We start from the raw sequence: 24,089 nt of genomic DNA on the forward strand, positions 1-24,089 counted from the left end.
TGGTGTGTGTGTTTGTGTGTGTGTGTGTGTGTGTGTTGATCAGGAGAGCTGGTGGTGTGTGTGTGTGTGTGTGTGTGTGTGTTGATCAGGAGAACTGGTGGTGGTGTGTGTGCGTGTGCATGTGAGTGTGAGTGTGAGTGTGAGTGTGTGTGTGTGTGTGAGTGTGTGTGTGTGTGTGTATGTGTGTGAGTGTGTGTGTGTGTGTGCCAGGCTGTGGGGTGCTTATGCCTGGAGGACAGGGAGAAAAAACAGTGTGGTTTTCAGTGATTAGCATCTAAATGAGCAAACGTTAGCACGTTAGCTCCCAGTAGCACACTGCCTGAAACCCTAACACTTGCAAAGCAGTCTTGGCAGAATGCTACTACAGCGGGGTGACACCATCTTAGTGCTGATCTCAAAAAAAGCACTGCTACATTGGATTTTTGTTGAGGGAAGGGCTATGGAAAAGATTTTTTGCAAACGCAAAGATGGAGGTCTTGTTGAGTGAATGAGAGAAATCAGTGTGGCTGAGATGGCTGAGCAGCTCTGTCAGGGTTTATCCTGCTCTGTTTCAAACTCCCTGCCGTCCATCTTCCCAAACATGACATAACAACATAAACATAATGGCGAGAACAGGCCATTCAGCCCAACAAAGCTCGCCGTGTTCCAGTTGGTACTAATTTCCCCCTCACTTGGCTCTGATTGAGGGGCTGGAAGATTTCTGGGCCCCCAGGAGGACGAGATCAGATGGTTCCTGTAATCCTCGCACTGAGATGTATGAAAGTGGTAAAACAGATCCACTGTCCCAACACCATGTCATCAATCTCTTAGTGTCTTTAGCACTAAAACAATGCAAAAATCAAATCAGTCATGATGTGTCTGTGGATTCTCTGGGAAGAGAAGTCTATAAGATTATTACTACTGTTACTACTTCCTGTTGTGTGCTGGACTTTCTGTGGCCATCAAATGTGACGAGGTATGCATTTATATCAACCCATCTTTAAATCTACTTTATATTCTCAAATCTGCCATCGCCACATTCAACACATTCTCTTTATGTGATTACAGGCTTATTGTATTTTATTAAATTTGTACAAATATTCTTTTTAAAGAGGAGACCCTGAAACATACAGGTGTGATTAATCAACCGTATGTCCTTCTTCCCTGCCGTCCTCACTTCCTGTCACCCTGTTCCTGCTGCCATTCTCACTTCCTGTCTCCTTGTTCCTGCTGCCGTCCTCACTTCCTGTCACACTGTTCCTGCTGTTGTCCTCACTTCCTGTCGCCCTGTTTCTGCTGTTGTCCTCACTTCCTGTCGCTCTGTTCCTGTGGTCCTCACTTCCTGTCGCCCTGTTCCTGCTGCCGTCCTCACTTCCTGTCTCCCTGCTGTCTCTCAGGAGTGACCAGCTGAACGTGGGAGACTACATAAAGTCTGTGAACGGTATTAACCTGTCCAAGCTGCGGCACGAGGAGATCATCGGCCTGCTGAGGAACGTGGGCGAGCGCGTGGTGCTCCAGGTGGAGTACGATCTGCCCCCTGCTGGTAGGGAGGTCTACTGCTTCAGCTTTGGGTTGGTTTTGGGTGCAGTTTGTGACCTGTCATGTTTGTTCTTTAGTCTCACTAAAGAACAAACAATCAGCTGCTCAGGACCGGGGGGGTGTTTCAGGAAGCAGGATTACTAAATTACCTGGATAACTGTGCTGAGTAAAACCCAGAAAAAGTCTTCTTACTTCAGTCCATGTTCCAGATTTGCAAGGGTTCCAGGTTTTACTCAGCCCAGTTATTCAGCTAACTCAGTAAGTAATAACTGAGTCGTTCTTTTTTTCAGAAAGGTTATTTTATCTCAATCAAACAACCTGGTCAAAGAAACACAAACTGAATCTGTTTCTCCTGTTCTTTACCACCCTCCCCTCCCCCTCGCTATTACAGCCACAGACGGGTCCCAGGGTCTCATCCCAAAGACGGTGGACATTCGGCTGCAGAAAGAGGGGAAGAGCTTTGGTTTTGTGCTGAGAGGTAGCGCCACCTGCTGCCTTTAATTGGCTGCATACAATATCTCAGATTGGAGCTGCTTCACTTTGAGTTTGTCATGTGACCTTTCAGGAGGCTCTCATGAAGATTGGCAAAGGTCACGCCCCCTAGTGGTGACTTATGTGAGGCCAGGTGGACCAGCAGACAGGTAATGCATGGTGTGTGTGTGTGTGTGTGTATGTATGTGTATATGTAAAATATACTTTTGCACCCTGTATCTCTAAATTGCTCTCCCTCTCTCTGTCCCTCTCGCCCCCTCTCTCCCTTTCCCCCCTCTCTCGCCCCCCTCTGTCCCTTTCCCCCCTCTCTCGCCCCCTCTCTCTCCCTTTCCCCCCTCTCTCTCTCCTCAGAGAGGGCACTCTAAAAGCGGGGGACCGTGTGCTGAGGGTGGATGGGGTCCCCCTGCACAGTGCCAGCCTGGCTGATGCTCTGACGGTGCTGGGCCAGTGTGGACAGGAAGCTCTGTTCCACATCGAGTATGATGTCACTGTCCAGGGTGAGCTCAACGCACGCACGCACACACACACACAAACACACACATGCGCATGCACTCACACACTCACACACAAACACACAGGCAGAGGCAAACGCACAGTGTGTGTGTGTTTGATGCAGTGAGTGTGTGTGTTTGACGCATTGTGTGTGATGCAGTGTGTGTGTGTTTGACGCAGTGAGTGCGTTGTACTACGCTCTGTTTGACGCAGTGAGTGCGTTGTACTACGCTCTGTTTGATGCAGTGAGTGCGTTGTACTACGCTCTGTTTGACGCAGTGAGTGCGTTGTACTACGCACTGTTTCACACAGTGAGTGCGTTGTACTACGCACTGTTTCACACAGTGAGTGCGTTGTACTACGCTCTGTTTGACGCAGTGAGTGCGTTGTACTACGCTCTGTTTGACGCAGTGAGTGTGTTGTACTACGCTCTGTTTGACAAAGTGAGTGCATTGTACTACGCTCTGTTTGACGCAGTGAGTGCGTTGTACTACGCTCTGTTTGACGCAGTGAGTGCGTTGTACTACGCTCTGTTTGACGCAGTGAGTGCGTTGTACTACGCTCTGTTTGACGCAGTGAGTGCGTTGTACTACGCTCTGTTTGACGCAGTGAGTGCGTTGTACTACGCTCTGTTTGACGCAGTGAGTGCGTTGTACTACGCTCTGTTTGACGCAGTGAGTGCGTTGTACTACGCTCGGTTTGACGCAGTGAGTGCGTTGTACTACGCTCGGTTTGACGCAGTGGTGTGTCTCTGGTCGTTAGACTCGGTGAGCAGTTCCTCGGGGCCCCTGATGGTGGCGATATCTCGGACCCCAGGGGCAGCGCTGGGGGTCAGCCTGGCGACAGCCACCCACAGGGCCAAGCAGGTGATCGTCATCGAGAAGATCAAACCGGCCAGTGTGGTGGACAGGTACACAGCGTCGTACTCCATAACACACCTGTGCCCTCTACCCTTACTGTACCGCAACATAACACAGCTGTGCCCTCTACCCTTACTGTACCGCAACATAACACACCTGTGCCCTCTTTACCCTTACTGTACCGCAACATAACACACCTGTGCCCTCTTTACCCTTACTGTACCGCAACATAACACACCTGTGCCCTCTTTACCCTTACTGTACCGCAACATAACACACCTGTGCCCTCTTTACCCTTACTGTACCGCAACATAACACAGCTGTGCCCTCTTTACCCTTACTGTACCGCAACATAACACACCTGTGCCCTCTTTACCCTTACTGTACCGCAACATAACACACCTGTGCCCTCTTTACCCTTACTGTACCGCAACATAACACACTGTGCCCTCTTTACCCTTACTGTACCGCAACATAACACACCTGTGCCCTCTTTACCCTTACTGTACCGCAACATAACACACCTGTGCCCTCTTTACCCTTACTGTACCGCAACATAACACACCTGTGCCCTCTTTACCCTTACTGTACCACAACACGGGTTATACTGTGTACTGTAGCACAGTTTACACTGTACTGTAGCACAGTTTACACTGTACTGTAGCACAGTTTATACTCTGTACTGTAGCACAGTTTACACTGTACTGTAGCACAGTTTACTCTGTACTGTAGCACAGTTTACACTGTACTGTAGCACAGTTTATACTCTGTACTGTAGCACAGTTTACACTCTGTACTGTAGCACAGTTTACACTGTACTGTAGCACAGTTTACACTCAGTACTGTAGCACAGTTTACACTCTGTACTGTAGCACAGTTTACACTCTGTACTGTAGCTTTAATATTTTGTGGGTCAGGTGTGGGTGAGGGTCAGATTTTGTTGCTGTATTGTGTGGGTCAGGTGCGGGGGCGTGTGGGTTAGGGTGAGGGTCAGATTTGTTGCTGTATTGTGTGGGTCAGGTGCGGGGCGTTGCGTGTGGGGGACCACCTCCTGTCCATCGACGGGACGAGCACGGAACACTGCACCCTGCTGGAGGCCAATCAGCTGCTGGCCAGCACCGGCGACCACGCCCAGCTGGAGATCCTGCCTGTGCACCAGGTCAGGCTGAGCAGCGTGCCACAGGACACAGGTGAGCCCCCTGCTGAGGCCTCACCCCCTACGGAGGCCCCACCCCCTGCCAAGGCCCCGCCCCCTACTGAGGCCCCGTCCCCCGTCGAGGCCCACCCCCTACTGAGGCCACGCCCCCAGACAAGGTCCCACCTACAGAGGCCACGCCCCCCACTGAGGCCCCACCCATGTCATACACTTGCATTCCCTTACCCCAGGGCTGCCTGACCCTGCTCTTTGAGATCTTCTGTCCTGTAGGTTTTAATTTGAACCCTAATTTGGCACACCTGGTTCTACTAATTAGCACCTCAGTGAGATCTCTGGCTGTTGAACGAGCTGTTCTTTGTTAAGATTGGAGTGAAAACCTACAGGATGGTAGATCTCCAGGAACAGGGTTGGACTGGCCTGCCTTACTTTGTTCACAAAAGGCTTTTTGACCGTGTTAGCGACACCCCATCGATGACCAGGGTCAGGGGTGTCAAAAACCAGCACGCTGACGCTGAGCGTTCTCTCCAGCACACACACTCATTTTCAGCCAGCCTGAAACGGGGCTGCCCAACCTTGCTCCCGGAGATCTGCTGTCCTGGAGGTTTTCAGTCCAAACCTAACAAAGCACATCTCATTCAAGAGCTAGAGCAGGGCTGCCCAACCCTGTTCCTGGAGCTCTACTGTCCTGTAGGCTTGCATTTCAGCCCTTATTTGGCTCACCTGACTCTACTAATTAGCACCTCAGTGACTCTCTCTAGCTGTTGAATGAGATGAGCTTTGTTAGGGTTGGAGTGAAAACCTACAGGATGGCAGATCTCTTGGAACAGGGTTGGGCAGCCCTGACCTGAAGTTTTAATTACTAAAGTAACTGTGCCATCTGGGCTCAATTAGTTAATTGACCAGCCAATCAGGAGAGAAGGAAGGCTGCAGGCGTTCTCAGGCCTCTCAGATTGCTGTCAGCTGTGTGTGTGGTTTTGAACGTGTCCCCGGGGGTGAGCGGGTTCATTCCTGACTGAGCTCTGCAGGAGAGCCTTGATCTTGTGAAGGCTCACGGTCCTGCTAGAGGAGTTTAAATGCTACGAAAGCATCTGCTTCCTGCTTTCTCAAAGCTCGTCAGCAAACGTAAGGGCAGTTTGTCACCTGCTTTAAGACCCTCTCTTCCGGTTCATTCTCTCCGGTTATGAACAGTGACAGAGCTCCGGTCTCACCTCCGGGTTTTTAAAAGAGATGAGGGTCCCAGTGCCATGATGCAAATGCATTCTGAAGACCTAAATAAATAAAATAAGATACATTATGCTGTTAATATGCTGTTAATCTGGTTGCAGATGTTAGCAATTACAAAAAAAACATGATATAGCATAGGAAGCAAATTTGTTTTAAAACAGTAAGGCGTTTTCTTGTATATATGTGCATATATGTTTGTGGTCATATGCGTCATATGGCTGTGTGTGTGTGTGTGTGTGTGTGTGTGTGTGTGTGCAGTGAGAATTCAGAAGAGTGACCACCATCACTGCTGGGACCCCTGTGTACACTACTGCCACGCCCCACATCCTGGAAATTGCAAGACACCTGCATGGACCTCTGCCGGCAACATCCCCGGCAACATCCCTGGCAACCAGGACTGCTGCAAGTGTAAGCAGGAAGCACAGCTTAACGTTCTATACCTGTGTGGCACACCCCTTTACCTGTGACACGCCCTTTTACCTGTGTGTGACACGCCCCTTTACCTGTATGTGACACGCCCTTTTACCTGTGTGTGACACGCCCCTTTACCTGTGACACGCCCTTTTACCTGTGTGACACGCCCCTTTACCTGTGTGACACGCCCCTTTACCTGTGTGACACGCCCCTTTACCTGTGACACGCCCTTTTACCTGTGTGTGACACGCCCCTTTACCTGTGACACGCCCCTTTACCTGTGTGACACGCCCTCTCTCTCTCCCTGAAGCCCTGGTTTCCAGCAGCTTCTCTCCAGCCTCCACCAGCGCCTCGGGTCCGACCACCCAGAGCCCCTCCACCCTGCCCCGCCCCCCTCACCCCTCTACCCTGCCCCGCCCCCCGATCCCCCCCAGCCCCCGTCACGCCCCCGCCAAGAGGAGGCACAAGAAGAAGGAGCACAGGAGCTCATGTAGGCACACGCACACCCTGTATACACACTGTATACTCACTATACACACTATACACTCACACACTCTATATACACACTGTATACTCACTATACACACTATACACTCACACACTCTATATACACACTGTATACTCACTATACACACTATACACTCACACACCCTATATACACACTGTATACTCACTATACACACTATACACTCACACACCCTATATACACTCTGTACACTCACTATACACACTACACTCACACACTCTATATACACACTGTATACTCACTATACACACTATACACTGATTATACATACTGTACACTCACTATACACACTATACACTCACACACTCTATATACACACTGTATACTCACTATACACACTATACACTCACACACCCTATATACACACTGTATACTCACTATACACACTATACACTCACACACCCTATATACACTCTGTATACTCACTATACACACTACACTCACACACTCTATATACACACTGTATACTCATTATACACACTATACACTCACACTCTCTATATACACACTATACACTGATTAAATACACTATACACTCTATATACACACTGTATACACCTTATACACTGATTATATACACTACACACACTGTATACACCCTATGCACTGATTATACATACTGTACACTCATACACACTATACACTCACACACTATATACACACTATACACTGATTATAAACACTGTACACTCATTATACACACTATACTCACTCTATATACACACTGTATACACCCTATACACTGATTATACACACTGTACACTCACACACTCTATATACACACTATACACTGATTAAACACACTACTCTCTATATACACACTGTATACACCATACACACTGTACATTCACACACACAAACTATATACACACTCTATACACCCTATACACTAATTATACACACTGTACACTCATTATACACACTATGCACTCACACACACTATATACACACTGTATACTCACTATACACACTATACACTCACACACTCTATATACACACTGAATACACCCTATACACTGATTATACACACTGTACACTCAATATACACACTATACACTCAAACTCTATATACACCCTACACACTCATTATACACACTATACACTCACACACACTACATACACACTATACACTTATGATACTATACACTCATTGTACTCACTATACACACTATACACTTATGATACTATAGACTCATTATACACACACTATACACTCATTATACACACTATACACACAGACTCACAGTACACACACACACACACACTACATACACACTATACAGTGATTATACACACTGTACACTCATACACACTATACACTTATGATACTATACACTCATTGTACACACTATACACACTATACACTTATGATACTATAGACTCATTATACACACACTATACACTCATTATACACACTATACACTTATGATACTATACACTCATTGTACACACTATACACACTATACACTTATGATACTATAGACTCATTATACACACACTATACACTCATTATACACACTATACACACAGACTCACAGTACACACACACACACACACACTACATACACACTATACAGTGATTATACACACTATACACTCACGCACACACACACACACACTATACACACACGCACACACACACACACACACACACTGTACACACACTATACACTCACGCACGCACGCACGCACACACACACACTATACACTCACGCACGCACACATACACACTATACACACACACACACACACACAGACTCACGCACACACACACACACACACACACACACACACGCTATACACTCACGCACACACACACACACACCCCTGCATGCGTATCTCACGCTGCTCTCTCTGTTCTCAGTGTCTCTGGCCTCCAGTATTGTGGGTTTGGGGGGGCAGGTGGTTCACCCCGAGACGGCGGAGGTTACCCTGCGGGGGGACCCCCTCAGCGGGTTTGGGCTGGTGCTGCAGGGGGGCGTGTTCGCCACAGAGAGCCTGGCTGCCCCCCCTCTGATCCGCTTCATCGAGCCGGACAGCCCGGCAGAGAGGTGAGCTGCGGGAGGGGGGGGGGTGAGGGAGAGGGAGGGGGAGGCGGGTGAGGGAGGGGGCGGGGGGTGAGGGAGAGGGAGGGGGGTGAGGGAAGCACTTCTGCTGAACACTGTGAGTCTGAGCTGAGCCTGAGTACATATCAAACCAACACTGAGCTTCAGTACCCCAGTGATGTGAGAAGCTCAGTTTGGGCCCTTGGGGTATGATTTGAGTCACAGATCTAGATCTAGTTGATCTGAGAAAGTACCATTAATGATGAACTCTGTGCGTGTGTGTGTGAATTTCCCCAGGGTGCATTGCTGCTATGTACTGAATATGACTGTGCACCTGGAGTGTGTTGTGGAGTTAAATCTCCTGGAGAAACAGGAAGCAGAAAAGGACCTGTGTCCCGTCAGCAGAAGGTTGTGTTAACCAGGGCTCAGTGGAAACTCTCCCTCTCCTGGACTACCTCCTGTGGGGGCTCAGGTGCAGTGGGCGTGTCCGTATGACCCGGGCTGAGGATGACGAGGGTGTCACGCTCCTGCTTTACCTGTTCCTGCAGGTGTGGCCTGCTGCAGGTGGGGGACCGCCTCCTGTCAATCAACGGAATCCCCACTGATGACGGAACCCTGGAGGAGGCCAATCAGCTGCTGCGGAACGCCGCTCTCACCAAGAAGGTCACGCTGGAGGTGGAGTTTGATGTGGCAGGTCTGCAGTTTTCCCGCTCTTTTCACCTTGTGTGTGGGAACAACGCTGTTTGAGGCTTTCACATTTTTAATGATTTTAAACACAGAGACAGGCTACAGAAGCATGTTAACAGACAGATGTGTTTATGAAATCTGTGGTTTTGGAAAATGTAAAGCCGTTTTATTCGGGCTATAAAAGATGAGTCTGGCGGAGAGCTGAGGCCGGAGGGGAAACTGCTTATGATGTGATTTATGAGAACAGCAGAGAGGAGCAATTAGAGCGAGAGAGAGGAGAGGAGGAAAGAGAGCAAGAGAGAGAGAGAGAGCGAGAGGAGAGGAGAGGAGAGGAGAGGAGGAGGAAGAGAGAGAGAGCGAGAGGAGAGGAGGAGGAAGAGAGAGAGAGCGAGAGGAGAGGAGGAGGAAGAGAGAGAGAGCGAGAGGAGAGGAGGAGGAGGAAGAGATTGAGAGAGAGAGAGATATATTATCCTGTTATAATCCTGTTATAATTTGTTTCACATGTTCACGTTCCTTGCCATGCTTTGGCAATACAAATGCAAATTTTGTCATGCCAATAAAGCACTTTGAATTTGAATTTGAGAGAGTGAGAGGAGAGAGAGCATCGCTCTGGGGGTACAGAGTTTCAGCTGAGCTCTTTCAGGCAATGCGTGCCATGATTCCTGCGTCAGCACTTCCTTAATGTGGTTAGGCTGTTTCATCTGGATAAAAGCAATAACATGCAAGTAAAAAAAAAAATCATAAATTGTGAAGGATGTCATTTTAATGCATTTTATGGATGTGAGTTTCCTATGAAAGTGGTGTAATGTATTTTATGTGTCAGATTCTGCTTGCATGTATTGCATGTTTTAGAAGTGATGGGGAGATAAGTGTAATGGCTCTTATATGGAGGCTGAAGAACGTTAGGCTGGCAATGCTAAATTATGCTACAGATTGGCTGATTTCTTAAGGCTCTGTTGCGTGTTCTGGTGCCCCCCCCCCCCCCCCCGCAGAATCGGTGGTTCCCAGCAGTGGTACATTCCATGTGAAGCTGCCCAAGAAAAAAGGGGTGGAGCTTGGAATCGTCATCAGTGGTGAGTCTTCCCCACCACCAGGGGGCAGTGATTCTGTGAATCACACATTGGGTTCCTCAGAGTAATTCCTCTAGGCCACAGCACGTACGACTTAAAAACAAGTTGAGAATGTGAGCCATATTAAGGAGGAAAACATGCTAAATATGCTTTGTGATTTTTCCCGGCAGCTTTATCTGTTGCCAACTGCAACAACCCCTGATGTACCCTCCGCTTCAAATAGTTACAATGTTCCCTCTCTCCCTCTCTCTCTCACTCTCTCTCTCCAGCAAGCAAGAGGAAAGGAGAGGCACTCATCATATCTGACATCAGGAAAGGGAGCATAGCTCACAGGTGTGTGTGTGAGAGGGAGTGTTTCTGCAGTGTTTATCAGTTGCTGGCTTCAGTACATTGCCAAGCGTAATCTGACCTGTTTTTGAAAGGACTAAAATCACAGCAGCATTTAGGAGAAGGCTTCTGTTCTGCTGTCCATCCTGGTCCAGTTCATATGAAGTGTTTAACTTACAGCTGTGAATCTAACTGTGAATGTGAAACCGGATCGTTCCTCTGACCTGGGAAAGGGCTCAGCTGAACTCCGAACCAGAACCCAGAGCCCAGAACAGAGCTCAACCCAGATCTTAAACTGGACCCTAAATCTGATCTGAAACCAGATCCACACTGTGTGAATGGGTCTATATTAAATACCACAAACAGGATTTTGTCCTACAGATATAACCGTCTGCCCTAGTGAGTAACCCAGGGCTCCCTGTGACCCCCCCCTCTCCGTTCCCCCCCCCCCCCAGGACGGGCACGCTGGAGCCGGGGGACCGGCTCTTGGCGATTGACAGCGTGCGCTTGGAGAACTGCTCCATGGAGGACGCGGTGCAGATCCTACAGCAGACTGAGGACCTGGTCAAACTGAAGATCCAGAAAGACGAGGACAACTCCGGTGAGCGAGGGAGAGGAGGAGAAGGAGGGGGGGAGGGGGAGGGAGAGAGAAAGGGTTGAGAAAGGGAGAGATAGAAAAGGAGAGGGAGCAGAGGGGGAGTAGAGGGCAAGTGAGTGAAAAACGGGTGTTGAAACAGAGATTGGGGTTACATCGGGTTGGGGGGGCAGTTGTTGAGGGATGTTTTGTGGTGTCCCCCCTCTGACAGGTGTCCGTTTCTGCGTGTGTAACTGCTGTAATTGTGTGTGTGTGTGTGTGTGTGTGTGTGCACGTGTATGTGTGCGTGTGTGTGTGTGCGTGTGTGTGTGTGTGTGTGTAATTGTGTGTGTGTGTGTGTGTGTGTGTGTGTGTGTGTGTGTGTGTGTGTAACTGTATAATTGTGTGTGTGTGTGTGTGTGTAACTGTATAACTGTGTGTGTGTGTGTGTGTGTGTGTGTGTAGATGACCCGGAGCTCTCAGGCTGCATCATCTACACGGTGGAGCTGAGGAGGTACGGGGGCCCGCTGGGCATCACCATCTCCGGCACCGAGGAGCCCTTCGACCCCATCGTCATCTCCGGCCTGACCCGCCGGGGCGTGGCCGAGAGGTGAGCCGCCCTGCCCCGCCCTGCACTGCCCCACCCTGTCCTGCACCGCCACGCCCAGCCTCGCCCAGCCCCACCCTGCCCAGCCCCACCCCGCCCAGCCCCACCCTGCCCAGCCCCACCCATCACTGCCCTTCTGTTCCTCTGGTGCTGCATCTGTACAGCATTACAGCTTAAAACCATGTGAACTGGCCTTTTTGAAGGCTATCAAACTGTTTTCCACTCTCAAGACTTATATTGCCATCTGCTGGTAGATGTGCAGAAGTGCAGCCTGTCAGGGCTTGCAGAGCAGTGACAGACTGGCGGATTATGTGGGATGCACAGCACTGTGAGAATGTGTGTGTCCTGCAGGACTGGAGCCATACACGTGGGCGACTGCATCCTGGCCATCAACAGCGTGAGTCTGAAGGGGAAGCCGCTGAGCGAGGCCATCCACCTGCTGCAGGCGGCCGGGGAGACCGTCACACTCAGGATCAAGAAGCAGACTGACAGTGAGTCTGTGTGTGTGTGTGTGTGTGTGTGTGAGAGAGAGTGTGTGTGTGTGTGTGTGTGTGTGTGTGTGAGAGAGAGTGTGTGTGTGTGTGTGTGTGTGTGTCTGCGCGCGCGTGGGGGTGAGTGTGAGTGTGTGTGTGTGTGTGTGTGTGTGTGAGAGAGAGACTGTTTGTGTGTGAGTCTGTGTGAGTGTGAGTGTGAACACAAACACGTATTTATTTTATGTATTTGACATATGATCAAATTCTGTTTGTGAAATGGTTGGTTTGTGAAGAGTCCAGGTTATATGTAATAAGTATAATGCAGAAATCAGAAATACAGCCACGCTGGGTCCCCACAGGCTGTGTGAGTAATGCAAACACGTTTACGCTCAGCGCTGCTGCCATTTTCTGGGAGCTGTGGACACTCCTTATTCGAGCAGAAAATAAGCCCTGGCCTCTAGTCCTGGGATTAATCAACCGATCCCAAAACGTAAATAAAGACCTAATCCCACCAGAAACGTCAAACAACCCTGTCCTCATGGCCGGAAGCTTCACAAATGAGGGAAAATAAAGGAAATCAACATCAAATGTCACTGAGTAAATTTAGTGTCCAAGGTACACACACAAACTTTATAGTTCGTATTGACTTCTGCTGTCCCAGGTTAATTAAAAGACTAAGCGTTGGTTGTACATTCTGAGTGAAACTTGTGTTTATTTGGACTTCTTTGCTTTTTTTCTTCTGTCTCAGAAAAAGGAGGCAGGAAGTTGCCGGGTCTGTCGTCCGAGCTGAGCGACCGCGAGGATGATGTCACGGAGTTCCCCAAAACGGACAAGCTGTCGGACGCCTACTCCACCGTCCCGAGCCTGGACTCCGCCGCTGAGTCCTGGGACAGCTCCGGGATCGACGCCGGCTACGGCAGTCAGGGTGAGCGCTGAGCCACATCGCCAAGCTGCCACATCGCCAAACTGCCAAACTGCCACACCGCAAACTGCAAACTGCAAACCTGCCACATCGCCAAACTACCACATCGCCAAACTGCCACACCTCCAAACTGCAAAACTGCCAAACTGCCACACCTCCAAACTGCAAAACTGCCAAACTGCCACATCGCCAAACTGCCGAACCGCCACATCGCCAAACTGCCACATCACCAAACGGCCAAACGGGCAAACTGCCACATCGCCAAACTGCCACATCACCAAACGGCCAAACCGCCAAACTGCTACATCGCCAAACTGCCACATCGCCAAACTGCCGAACCGCCACATCGCCAAACTGCCACATCGCCAAACTGCCGAACCGCCACATCGCCAAACCGCCACATCGCCAAACTGCAAAACTGCCAAACTGCCACATCGCCACATCGCCAAACTGCCACATCGCCAAACCGCCACATCGCCAAACTGCCAAACCGCCACATCGCCAAACTGCCAAACTGCCACATCGCCAAACTGCCACATCGCCAAACCGCCACATCGCCAAGCTGCCACATCGCCAAACTGCCAAACTGCCACACTGCCACATCACCAAACTGCCAAACTGCCAAGCTGCCACATCGCCAAACTGCCAAGCTGCCACATCGCCAAACCGCCAAGCTGCCACATCGCCAAACTGCCAAGCTGCCACATCGCCAAACTGCCAAGCTGCCACATCGCCAAACTGCCAAGCTGCCACATCGCCAAACTGCCAAACTGCCAAGCTGCCACATCGCCAAACTGCCAAGCTGCCACATCGCCAAACTGCCAAGCTGCCACATCGCCAAACTGCCAAACTGCCACATCGCCAAACTGCCACATCGCCAAACTGCCAAACCGCCAAACTGCTACACCGCCAAACTTCAAAACTGCCACATCGCCAAACTGCTACACCACCAAACCACAGAACAGTGTCCTACTGGATCTCAGGTGTTATTAATCGAGTGAAGAGCAGTGTGCTACTGGATCTCAGGTGTTATTAATCGAGTGAAAGTGTGTTATCCCCTCTGCCGTAGGAACAAGCATCCACCAAGCAGCAGGCCTGCCCATAAATCAGCAGGACTGGCGCAGCACCAAGCACAGGATCAGCTCGCCCCCTGCTGGCCAGAAGAAGACCTACCCCCTCAGTGACGGGGGGTTCAGTGAGGATGAGTGGGATAAGCCATCAGGGTGAGGGGGCTTCTGACTACACGGCATGGTGACTGCTGGGTTTTTACTGTTCTCAGGACTTCCTGTCTGAGCAGAGATAGTAAAACCTGTTCAGATGGAGACCACAGAGAGATTCCACCAATCCTGGAGAATGTTGCTGAGAAGACAGAACAACCTTGATGGTGATGGGTGGATATTTTCTGGCTATACTTCCAGGAGCCTTTTATCTGCAGGGAGTATAACCGGAATGTTACCACAAATTACTGTTGGCTATGTTCTAATTCTTTTACCAACATACTCTGTGATTGGTGGAGAGCTTCTCTCTGGTTTCTATGCCGAAATTAACAACATGTATTTGCCATATTTGTATTACCCTCGACAGATTGCTAGTAGCTTTGCTATCTGAGAGTGTTTTGTTGCATTTTATTGAACCATGTGAAGCTATTTCATCCTCAGGTTTGTGTTCTGTCATGTGGCTCCATATATCTGTGAGTTTTATAAGGACAAACCTAATGGGGTGCCACATAGCCTTTTCATGAGAATTGCTAGCAAGCTAGCCCGCTGGTTTAATGAAGCTAGTAAGCTAGCCCGTTGGTTTAATGAAGCTAGCTAACTAGCCCGCTAGTTTAATGAAGCTGGCAAGCTAGCCTGCTGATTTAATGAAGCTAGCTAACTAGCCTGCTGGTTTAATGAAGCTAGTAAGCCAGCCCGCTGATTTAATGAAGCTAGCTAACTAGCCTGCTGGTTTAATGAAGCTAGCTAACTAGCCCGCTAGTTTAATGAAGCTGGCAAGCTAGCCTGCTGATTTAATGAAGCTAGCTAACTAGCCTGCTGGTTTAATGAAGCTAGCTAACTAGCCTGCTAGTTAAATGAAGCTAGCAAGCTAGCCCTGGTGGTGTAATGAAGCTAGCTAACTAGCCTGCTCTATCACACACATTTTCATGTGTTTTTTTTTTTTTGAGGTTTGTTGATTTTCATTTAGTCTAGTCATCCTCTTTCTCTGTTTCTCCTCTCTCCTTCCCCCCTCTCTTTCTCTCTCTTCCTCACCATCTCTCTCCCTCTCTCCTTCTCCTCTCCCTCTCGCTCCCTCTCTCTCTTTCTCAGATCTTCGCGGGTTTGAGGCCCCGCCCCCTCTCTGCCTGTCAGAGCCCAGCTCTTATCCATCGTCTGTCCCTGTCCTCCCCGTCACGTCCGTTTCCCCTCGCTGTCCCCTGGAGTCCAGCGTTTCATCTCTACTTTTCATCTCTACTTTCCTTCTCTATTTTTATTCCTGCCCTTCTCTACTTCTGCTCCACATTTCTGAAGTCTTTCTGGAGCAGCTTATTTATGATATAATTAATCTTATCGGTTGAAGAGTTGTAGGGCGGCTGCTGTTCTGGATTACCCATAATGCCTTGCAGGCCCAGCCGCAGTGCCTGTGCGCGCCTGCGGGTGGCGCTGGTGTTTGCTGACGTGTTTTCGGTCGCTGCGTTGGTGCAGATGCACCGGCCGGCCGGCCCGGAACTCGCTGGGGCCCGATCCGGATGACGGGTTCTGGAGCCGAGCGCTGGAGGACCTGGAGACCTGCGGCCAGTCCGAGCTCCTGAGGGAGATCGAGGTACACTGACCCCAGATCAGCCAGTCTGACCCAATCTGGCTAACGCTAGCACACTTTACTGACCCCAGATCAGCCTAGTCTGGCTGACCCAGTCTGGCTAACGCTAGCACACTTTACTGACCCCAGATCAGCCGGGCTGACCCAGTCTGGCTAACGCTAGCACACTTTACTGACCCCAGATCAGCCACACGGGCCCAATCTGGCTAACGCTAGCACATTTTACTGACCCCAGATCAGCCGGTCTGACCCAGTCTGGCTAACGCTAGCACACTTTACTGACCCCAGATCAGCTGGGCTGACCCAGTCTGGCTAACGCTAGCACCTCGATCTCTGCCTGTCACTCCTGTAGGCCTCGATTCTCAGCGGGAGCGTGCTCAGTCTGGGTGTGGAGGGGGACCGGTTGAACCAGGAGCCCGTCCGGCCAGAGAGGGCGGGGCGCAGGTCGGACAGGACCTGGGGGTCCCGCCCAATCGAGGAGGAGGTGCAGGACATCACGTCCCCCACGCCCCTGGAGCTGCTGAAGGTAGGACCTGTGCTATCGGCTGCATGTGTCACTGCGCACAGCATCTGTCCCACAGACACACTTCATTACTCAGAGTATTATGCGTTTACTCATCCCAGCAGACCTCACTGTGGCAGGGCTTGGGTCATATTAGTGATGTAATAGCATTGATGCAGGTTCATTACACAGTATCACAGACACTGTGCTCTACGCAGTCATGTGACTGCTGTGCTGTAAGGCCTGTGCTGTACAGTGAATGCTGTGCTGTGCAGACTGTGCTGTGCGCTCTGTGCTACGCCTGTGTTTAGGTGACTGTGCTGAAGGACCCAGACTGTGGTGATTTTGGGTTCAGTATATCAGATGGATTCCTGGAGAACGGCGTCTACGTCAATATGATTCGCCCTGACGGTCCTGCTGACCGCGCTGGCCTGCAGCCCTACGACCGCATTCTACAGGTACGACCTCAACCGCACCGGCGCGCTCTGTCTCTCTCTCCCTCCCTCTTCTGTCCTCTCTTTCTCCTCTCCCTCCCTCCCTCCTGCCCTCTCTGTCTCTCTCTCTCTCCCTCCCTCCCTCCCTCTCTCCTGCCCTCTCTGTCTCTCTCTCTCCTCCCTCCCTCTCTCTGTCTCTCTTCTCTCCTCTCCCCCCTCCTCCTCTCCTGCCCTCCTCTCTCTCTCTCCTCCCTCCCCCCTCCTCTCCTCTCCTCTGCCCCTCTGTCTCTCTCTCTTCCCTCCATCTCGTCTTGTCTCTCCCCTCTCTCCTCCCTCCCCCCTCCCTCCCTCCCTCCCTCTCTCTCCCCTCTCACTCTCTCTCTCTCTATCTCTCTCTCTGCCCCCCCACGCTCTCTCCCTCCTGCCCTCTTTCTCTCTCCCTCCCTCCCGCCCTCTCTCTCTCTCTCCCTCTGTCACTCTTCCCATCTCTCATTCCATCCAGATGAAACTGTGATTAAGGGTACACGCCCCATCTCTCCCCTCCCCCTCCCTCTCCCCTCCTCTCAGGTAAATCACATTCGAACCCGGGACTTTGACTGCTGCCTGGTCGTGCCCCTCATCACCGAGTCCGGGAGCAAACTGGAGCTGGTCCTCAGCCGGAATCCGCTGGTTCAGGCGGTGATGGGGCAGCCCCTGGACTGCGAGGACCCCTCTGCTACAGGGCACAATGCCAGCACTGTCCACCTCTGACTGGGAGGTCAAGGGTCAAAGGTCACGTCCACTGACTGTGACGCACACTCACCCCAGGACAGTGCACAGGTGTACCCCCCATTCCCCTCTCACCCCAGGACAGTGCACAGGTGTTCCCCACCATTCACCTCTCACCCCAGGACAGTGCACAGGTGTACCCCACCATTCCCCTCTCACCCCAGGACAGTGCACAGGTGTACCCCACCATTCACCTCTCACCCCAGTACAGTGCACAGTACGCCATGGTTTTGTTCAGCTGAACTCCAGAGCCTGCTGCTGTCCTCTGTCACCTTACTGGATGCTGTCCAGCTCGTTTTTCACCATTCTTCTCACGGTTATACTTCACTTTTCAGTTTTTACACAGCCCGTTTAGTTCACTGTTTTTTAGTTTTTACGCACAAGCTCGTTTAGTTCACTGTTTTTCAGTTTTTACGCACAGCACTGGAAAAATGTTTTCTCCCCAGATTGTTAGATTTTGTCGCAGTCTTGCCGTGCGTTAGACGGATCGGCACGTCACATCTTTTCCACCCGTTTCACCCCCCCCCCCCCGCACCATGCGCCGGTCTGCCGCTCCTCCGCTCAGCTTCACGCTCCACAAACATGGTTTGTTTTGGGATTTCATTTATCTAATTCATCTCACACGGGCGCCGGGAAACTTACCTGCTCCTTTTTTTCCGGTTTATTCCGTCCTGCTGGCTTTCTGTACACTGGGGGTGTTGGGTTGGGGTCTGTCCTGCTGGCTTCCTGTACACTGGGGGCGTTGGGTTGGGGTCCGTCCTGCTGGCTTTCTGTACACTGTGGGTGTTGGGTTGGGGTCCGTCCTGCTGGCTTTCTGTACACTGGGGGCGTTGGGTTGGGGTCCGTTCTGGGCTCAGACTGAAGAGGCCTGTTGAGCTATCAAGCCAGTCATGTGACTGCTGGGCACAAGTCAAAGATCATGGGAAATTGCTTTCTTTTCTTTTTTTTTATTTTTTATTTTTTTAAAGAAACCATTTGAGCTCAATTGGTGTTTTAGTATGCAGGAGCAATTAGTTATTTTTCCCAGATATTTGTAACTATGTTGCAGAATGACAGCAGCAGATTTTTAAGCCCGATGTTCTTAAACATATCAAATCAGCAGTGTCTCTGGAGCCTGTGCGTTTTCAGATTTCATTTTTCTTAGTATTTTTTTTTTTTTAAATACATGTTTTTACTAGTTTTCCTGCCTGGAGCACTTTCACTGACAGTTATCTTTAGATTAGTCCCTTGCCGGCCTGTTTAGTTTCTGGCTTCCTGGTTGTAAAGTGCGAGTGGGATCTAATTTCAGCTCAGTAGAAAGCGTTCATTGTTCCTCGATGTTTTGGAGAGTTTCCGTGGAACAGTCACCTGACTGTGTTTGACGTGTGGACCAGGCCGTTGCCTCCGCCCTGTGGGGACCGCCCTTCATGTTTTCATAGGAAGGGACTTGCGTAACTGCTCTGAATTGCTTACAAATCCGTAGTTTTGGAAAAAACAAACTAGATCATTGTTTTATTTACGTTTTATTGGCACATTTCTGCGTGCAGGGCCCCGGCCGTGGAGTAACGGAGTATAGAGCCTTTACTTCCTGTGAGAATGCTTTATTTTCCCAGCATATTATACTTTATGTTAGGGTTCAATATTTAACTGTAAAATGCATCTAATGTCACATGGCAATGAGAAAGTAGTGTAGTGGGTTTTATATGCAATATTCGCAGGTGTGAATCTGCTGTTTTTAAACAAACATTTTAAGGCTTTCTATTTCCCTTCTGCATTTTCCCATTGTGTGAATTTTGATGGACACATTGTCGTATTTTTAAAGTTGTGATATTACAAATGTATTTCCTGTACAGTATTTTTATATTAGTCCAATGATGTAATGGAGATGGACTCCACAGGCTCATTGCTGTTGCCCAAGTGGATGCTTGTGCTTTATTAAGTTACTATAACAATTCTTTTCTTTTTTTAAAGTAAAATAATAAAGCATTTCCTTTTTTTAAAAAAAAAGAAAAAGGGCTGTTTTTTTCATCAGCAAATGGGGACGGAGTGAAGCGTGCTGAGGAACGCAGCGAGCTTCCGTCCTGAATTAGACTCCGCCTCCTCAGCTGCCATTAGACTCCGCCTCCTTCAGCTTCCATTACATCTCATAACGACCCGCTCCACTCTGAGCCCAAGGTCTCCTGCAGAACCAGTGTCATCCACAGGGATGACTCATCTATCTCTGTCTCTCTCTCTCCCTCTCTCTCACACACTCTCTCTCTCCCTCCCTCTATTTTCCCTCTCTCTCTCTCTCTCTCTCTCCTCAGCACATTCTGCTTGCTGGAGAAACTGAACTGGAGAAAAAAAATAGTTTCTGCCCATGTTTGCGGTTTATGTGCACGACTGCAAAAGTGTGTGTGTGTGTGTGTGTGTTTTCCAACACGGGTTGAAGTCAGTTTCTGGTGAAATCAGGTTACACAGAGGCATGTCGGTTTGTGTTTAGTGTGTGTGTTAGTGGTTAGTGTTTAGTGTGTGTGTTAGTTAAGCTGAGATGTGTACACTGAGATGAAGCTGAGATGTGTATTCTGAGATGAAGCTGAGATGTGTATTCTGAGATGAAGCTGAGATGTGTACTCTGAGATGAAGCTGAGATGTGTATTCTGAGATGAAGCTGAGATGTGTACTCTGAGATGAAGCTGAGATGTGTATTCTGAGATGCAGCTGGGAAGGCTGTAAAAACTGTTTTCAAAGGGAGAAGTATAAAAAGGGAACTGGAATTTAGATTTAGATTTGCATCATCATTTGCTTTGGTGGGATTTGTACAGATGCTTAAATCAGGTCACACACACACACACACACACACACACACAGACAGACACACACACACAGACAGACACACACACACAGACAGACACACACACACACAGACACACACACACAGACAGACACACACACAGACAGACACACACACAGACAGACACACGCACACACACACGCGCACACACACACGCACACACACACAGACACACACACACACACACACACACACACACACACACACACACACACAGACAGACACACACACACAGACAGACACACACACACAACACCAACACACACACACACACACAGACAGACACACACACACACACACACACACACAGACACACACACACACACACACACACACACACACAGACAGACACACAGACAGACACACACACACAGACAGACACACACACACACAGACAGACAGACAGACAGACAGACAACACACACAGACACAGACACACACACACACACACACGCACAACACACACACACACACACACACAACAGACACAGAAAGACGACACACACACACACACACACACAACATCACAGAACACACACAACACACACAGACAGCACAACACAGTATGTCAAATGGTGGCTGATGCAATTCACCTACCAGTACATTTCCATGCTGACAACTGATGACACAAAAAGATTCAAGGTATTTATCAGAGCTACGATTCACAAATAAGGTAGAGCCCCTTTCCCTACTGCTGGTCGGACGGGGGGCGGGGGGGGGGGGGGGTAAAATGTGGGGCACATTTGCAGTGAAAAGCCTTTCAACCCCAGATGCTGACCCTGGAGCCACAGCCCGCATTCACAAGCACTTTAAACCAAAGCACTTTCAAAGACAATCATTCTTATTGACAGTTTTGTAAACAAAAACAAAAAACAACTTGCACGATTTGTTGTAGAGTAGTTTTATTTACCTTACAGGTTACTTCCAGAAAAACAGAGAAATGGAAAACAGAAATGCTCGTAAATGTTCCTTGCGTTTACAGTCTTTACTGTCTTGCCTTCATGACAACACGGAAGCAGAGAAGGATTGTTTCTCTGCGTCCGCTGCCATGAACCACTGACCCTCCGAGACAGACGAACAAATCTACCGAATTTATGAGCATTCCTCCCCCATTCACCTCCATCTGTGGCTGAGCAGAGTCCCCCTGACAGCACACAGGTGCTTGGGCCTGGCTGCGGAACGCTTTATGTACAATTTAAAGACATGAGTGCATGTCTTGGGTTTTAAAATAAGGAGAACTGAGAAGACACAGGCTTTTGCAAAGGAAAATTATAATAAAATTAGTAAAATTAGCCTGCGGAGTATTGCACACACTACTAACACATAATAGCAGCTGCGTTTGGGGCCTGTGCTGATTAGCATTTAAATGTGAGCTGGAGACGGATTCATAATTCATAACAGGTTATCAGAGAATCTCTTAACAGTATAAAAAAACTGATACAAAAAGGCAAACATGATTTGTTAACAAATAGATCAAAATAAACATAACTGTGTTAAATGGACGAATTAAAGGGGTAAAACACAAGCTTAACGACCTGGCGGCACAGCCAGGGAAGAAAGGAGGTTAAACGGGTTAAAGGGAAAAGGGGAGTTTACATTCACTGGATGAATGGATGCTGTGCAACATATTTACAGCCAGGAAGCCACTGGCTTTCAGTACCAGTTTAAATCACTTCATTATAAAAATTTACATTGTTCATCTTCTGCCATCATTTTTGCATTTTTAAGGGCTTGTGGCAGGAATCTGTGCAGATATCGTCTGGGCAGTGGAGATCTGATTACCATCGGAATTTACAGAAATGTTGACGTTAAAAATGTTTGAATGAACAGACACTGTGGGGGGGGAAGTGCATGTCTAAGTGGTCTGTTTCCATATCAAGCACATTTACATTAGAATGCATTTGATTTACCTGGGAGAGCCAGATGCCCATTTGACCATGGCTTTCCCAAAGTGCTTTGTCTGGGAAAGTGAAATCATTTTAACCCCTTCGTGCAGATCCCAAAGTGGCCAGGACGCGGGCGTCCAGAGTTTGCTAAATTCAGATGACCAGCTCTGTATTCCTGCTTTATTAGAAGACGATACCGGACAAATATGTTAAATACGAAGTTTCTAATACTGTGTTCTCACCAGTCCTCACTGGACCCCCAAGCTCTCCACTTAATGGGCGGTACTATGCAATAGCACACTGCCAAGGTAACTGCATTTGTGGCACTTTGTCTACCTAAATTATGAATATAAACTAACTAATTTAAGTTAGTACTGTAAATGGTTACACATTTCTTGTTTCATTTAAGCCACTTTCCAAGGATATGTGATGCTCACACCTGGAGTTATAAAGCTTTAAATAGGGCACCCCCTAAATGGGCAAGGAGTGGGCAGATCTGCACGAAGGGGTTAAGGAAGCTTCTTCCTGGGAAAACATCTTACTTGTATTTTTAAAAAATATATACAAAGTGCGAGGTATGCTCTGTATGAAAATGGTCATTGAGACGAGCGTAGCGTTTTCCTGACTGGCTGAGCTAATAAAACTTCTAATAAAAAGCAACCCTTATCTTTTAGCACACTTCGCTCTTTCCCAGCAGGAACATAAAATTGGTCGACGTACAGTCACGCTAACGGAGACGCAGATGAGCAAAGCCTCATTTCAGCTTCAGCAGCCCGAACTCTGAAGCCCCCGTCCTGGGTGAGGTGGGACGAGAGGGGGGGTTAGGGCAAAGAGGTGTGAGTTAGGGTTGGGGTTAGGGTTAGGGCAGAGAGGTGTGAGTTAGGGTTAGGGTTAGGGTTAGGGTAGAGAGGTGTGAGTTAGGGTTAGGGTTAGGGTTAGGGCAGAGAGGTGTGAGTTAGGGTTAGGGTTAGGGTTAGGGTAGAGAGGTGTGAGTTAGGGTTAGGGTTGGGGTTAGGGTTAGGGCAGAGAGGTGTGAGTTAGGGTTAGGGTTAGGGTAGAGAGGTGTGAGTTAGGGTTAGGGTTAGGGTTAGGGCAGAGAGGTGTGAGTTAGGGTTAGGGTTAGGGTAGAGAGGTGTGAGTTAGGGTTAGGGTTAGGTTAGGGCAGAGAGGTGTGAGTTAGGGTTAGGGTTAGGGTTAGGGTAGAGAGGTGTGAGTTAGGTTAGGGTTGGGGTTAGGGTTAGGGCAGAGAGGTGTGAGTTAGGGTTAGGGTTAGGGTAGAGAGGTGTGAGTTAGGGTTAGGGTTAGGGTTAGGGCAGAGAGGTGTGAGTTAGGGTTAGGGTTAGGGCCTCAGCGTCTGTTTGAGCTCCTCCACACAGGGGCTCGTCTACTCCAGGTCTGAAAGAGCAGATCCTACACTCCTCCTGACTGCAGCTAAAGCCCCCAGTGACTGCCGCTCTCCTGGAACAGAGGCCCTGGTCCACACTAACCCTGACACCGTGTCCAG

The 24,089-nt window shown here is 49.2% G+C and overlaps 1 protein-coding gene and 1 long non-coding RNA gene across 9 annotated transcripts in view; both read left to right on the forward strand.

Moving 5' to 3' along the window:
- Positions 1–18,842, forward strand: part of LOC135235139 (glutamate receptor-interacting protein 2-like) — a 48,634-nt gene extending 29,792 nt beyond the window's left edge. For 4 of the 7 annotated variants that reach the window (XM_064300361.1, XM_064300358.1, XM_064300364.1 and 1 more), the window contains 22 exons: positions 1,377–1,522; positions 1,910–1,996; positions 2,084–2,159; positions 2,362–2,507; positions 3,265–3,412; positions 4,383–4,552; positions 6,001–6,150; positions 6,467–6,646; positions 8,547–8,733; positions 9,276–9,421; positions 10,407–10,487; positions 10,754–10,817; positions 11,267–11,412; positions 11,851–11,995; positions 12,344–12,483; positions 13,208–13,390; positions 14,457–14,610; positions 16,069–16,186; positions 16,536–16,709; positions 16,997–17,143; positions 17,687–18,221; positions 18,258–18,842. In XM_064300361.1, coding sequence (XP_064156431.1) covers positions 1,377–1,522; positions 1,910–1,996; positions 2,084–2,159; positions 2,362–2,507; positions 3,265–3,412; positions 4,383–4,552; positions 6,001–6,150; positions 6,467–6,646; positions 8,547–8,733; positions 9,276–9,421; positions 10,407–10,487; positions 10,754–10,817; positions 11,267–11,412; positions 11,851–11,995; positions 12,344–12,483; positions 13,208–13,390; positions 14,457–14,610; positions 16,069–16,186; positions 16,536–16,709; positions 16,997–17,143; positions 17,687–17,869 — 2,971 coding nt within the window. In that variant the 3' untranslated portion in view covers positions 17,870–18,221; positions 18,258–18,842. The other 3 variants (XM_064300359.1, XM_064300360.1, XM_064300365.1) reach the window with 3 other exon arrangements.
- Positions 18,843–23,239: 4,397 nt separating this feature from the next.
- On the forward strand, positions 23,240–24,018 carry LOC135235148 (uncharacterized). Of its 2 annotated transcripts, none has more exons than XR_010324293.1 (5): positions 23,240–23,383; positions 23,503–23,563; positions 23,614–23,709; positions 23,741–23,760; positions 23,804–24,018. It is a non-coding gene; the product is annotated as an uncharacterized LOC135235148 (long non-coding RNA). The 2 variants fall into 2 exon arrangements; XR_010324294.1 differs by having other exon boundaries at positions 23,313–23,421; positions 23,454–23,563; positions 23,741–23,772.
- Positions 24,019–24,089: the final 71 nt, after the last annotated feature.

This window comes from Anguilla rostrata, chromosome 11 (genome assembly GCF_018555375.3).
Source record: "Anguilla rostrata isolate EN2019 chromosome 11, ASM1855537v3, whole genome shotgun sequence".
NCBI classification, from domain to species: domain Eukaryota; kingdom Metazoa; phylum Chordata; class Actinopteri; order Anguilliformes; family Anguillidae; genus Anguilla; species Anguilla rostrata.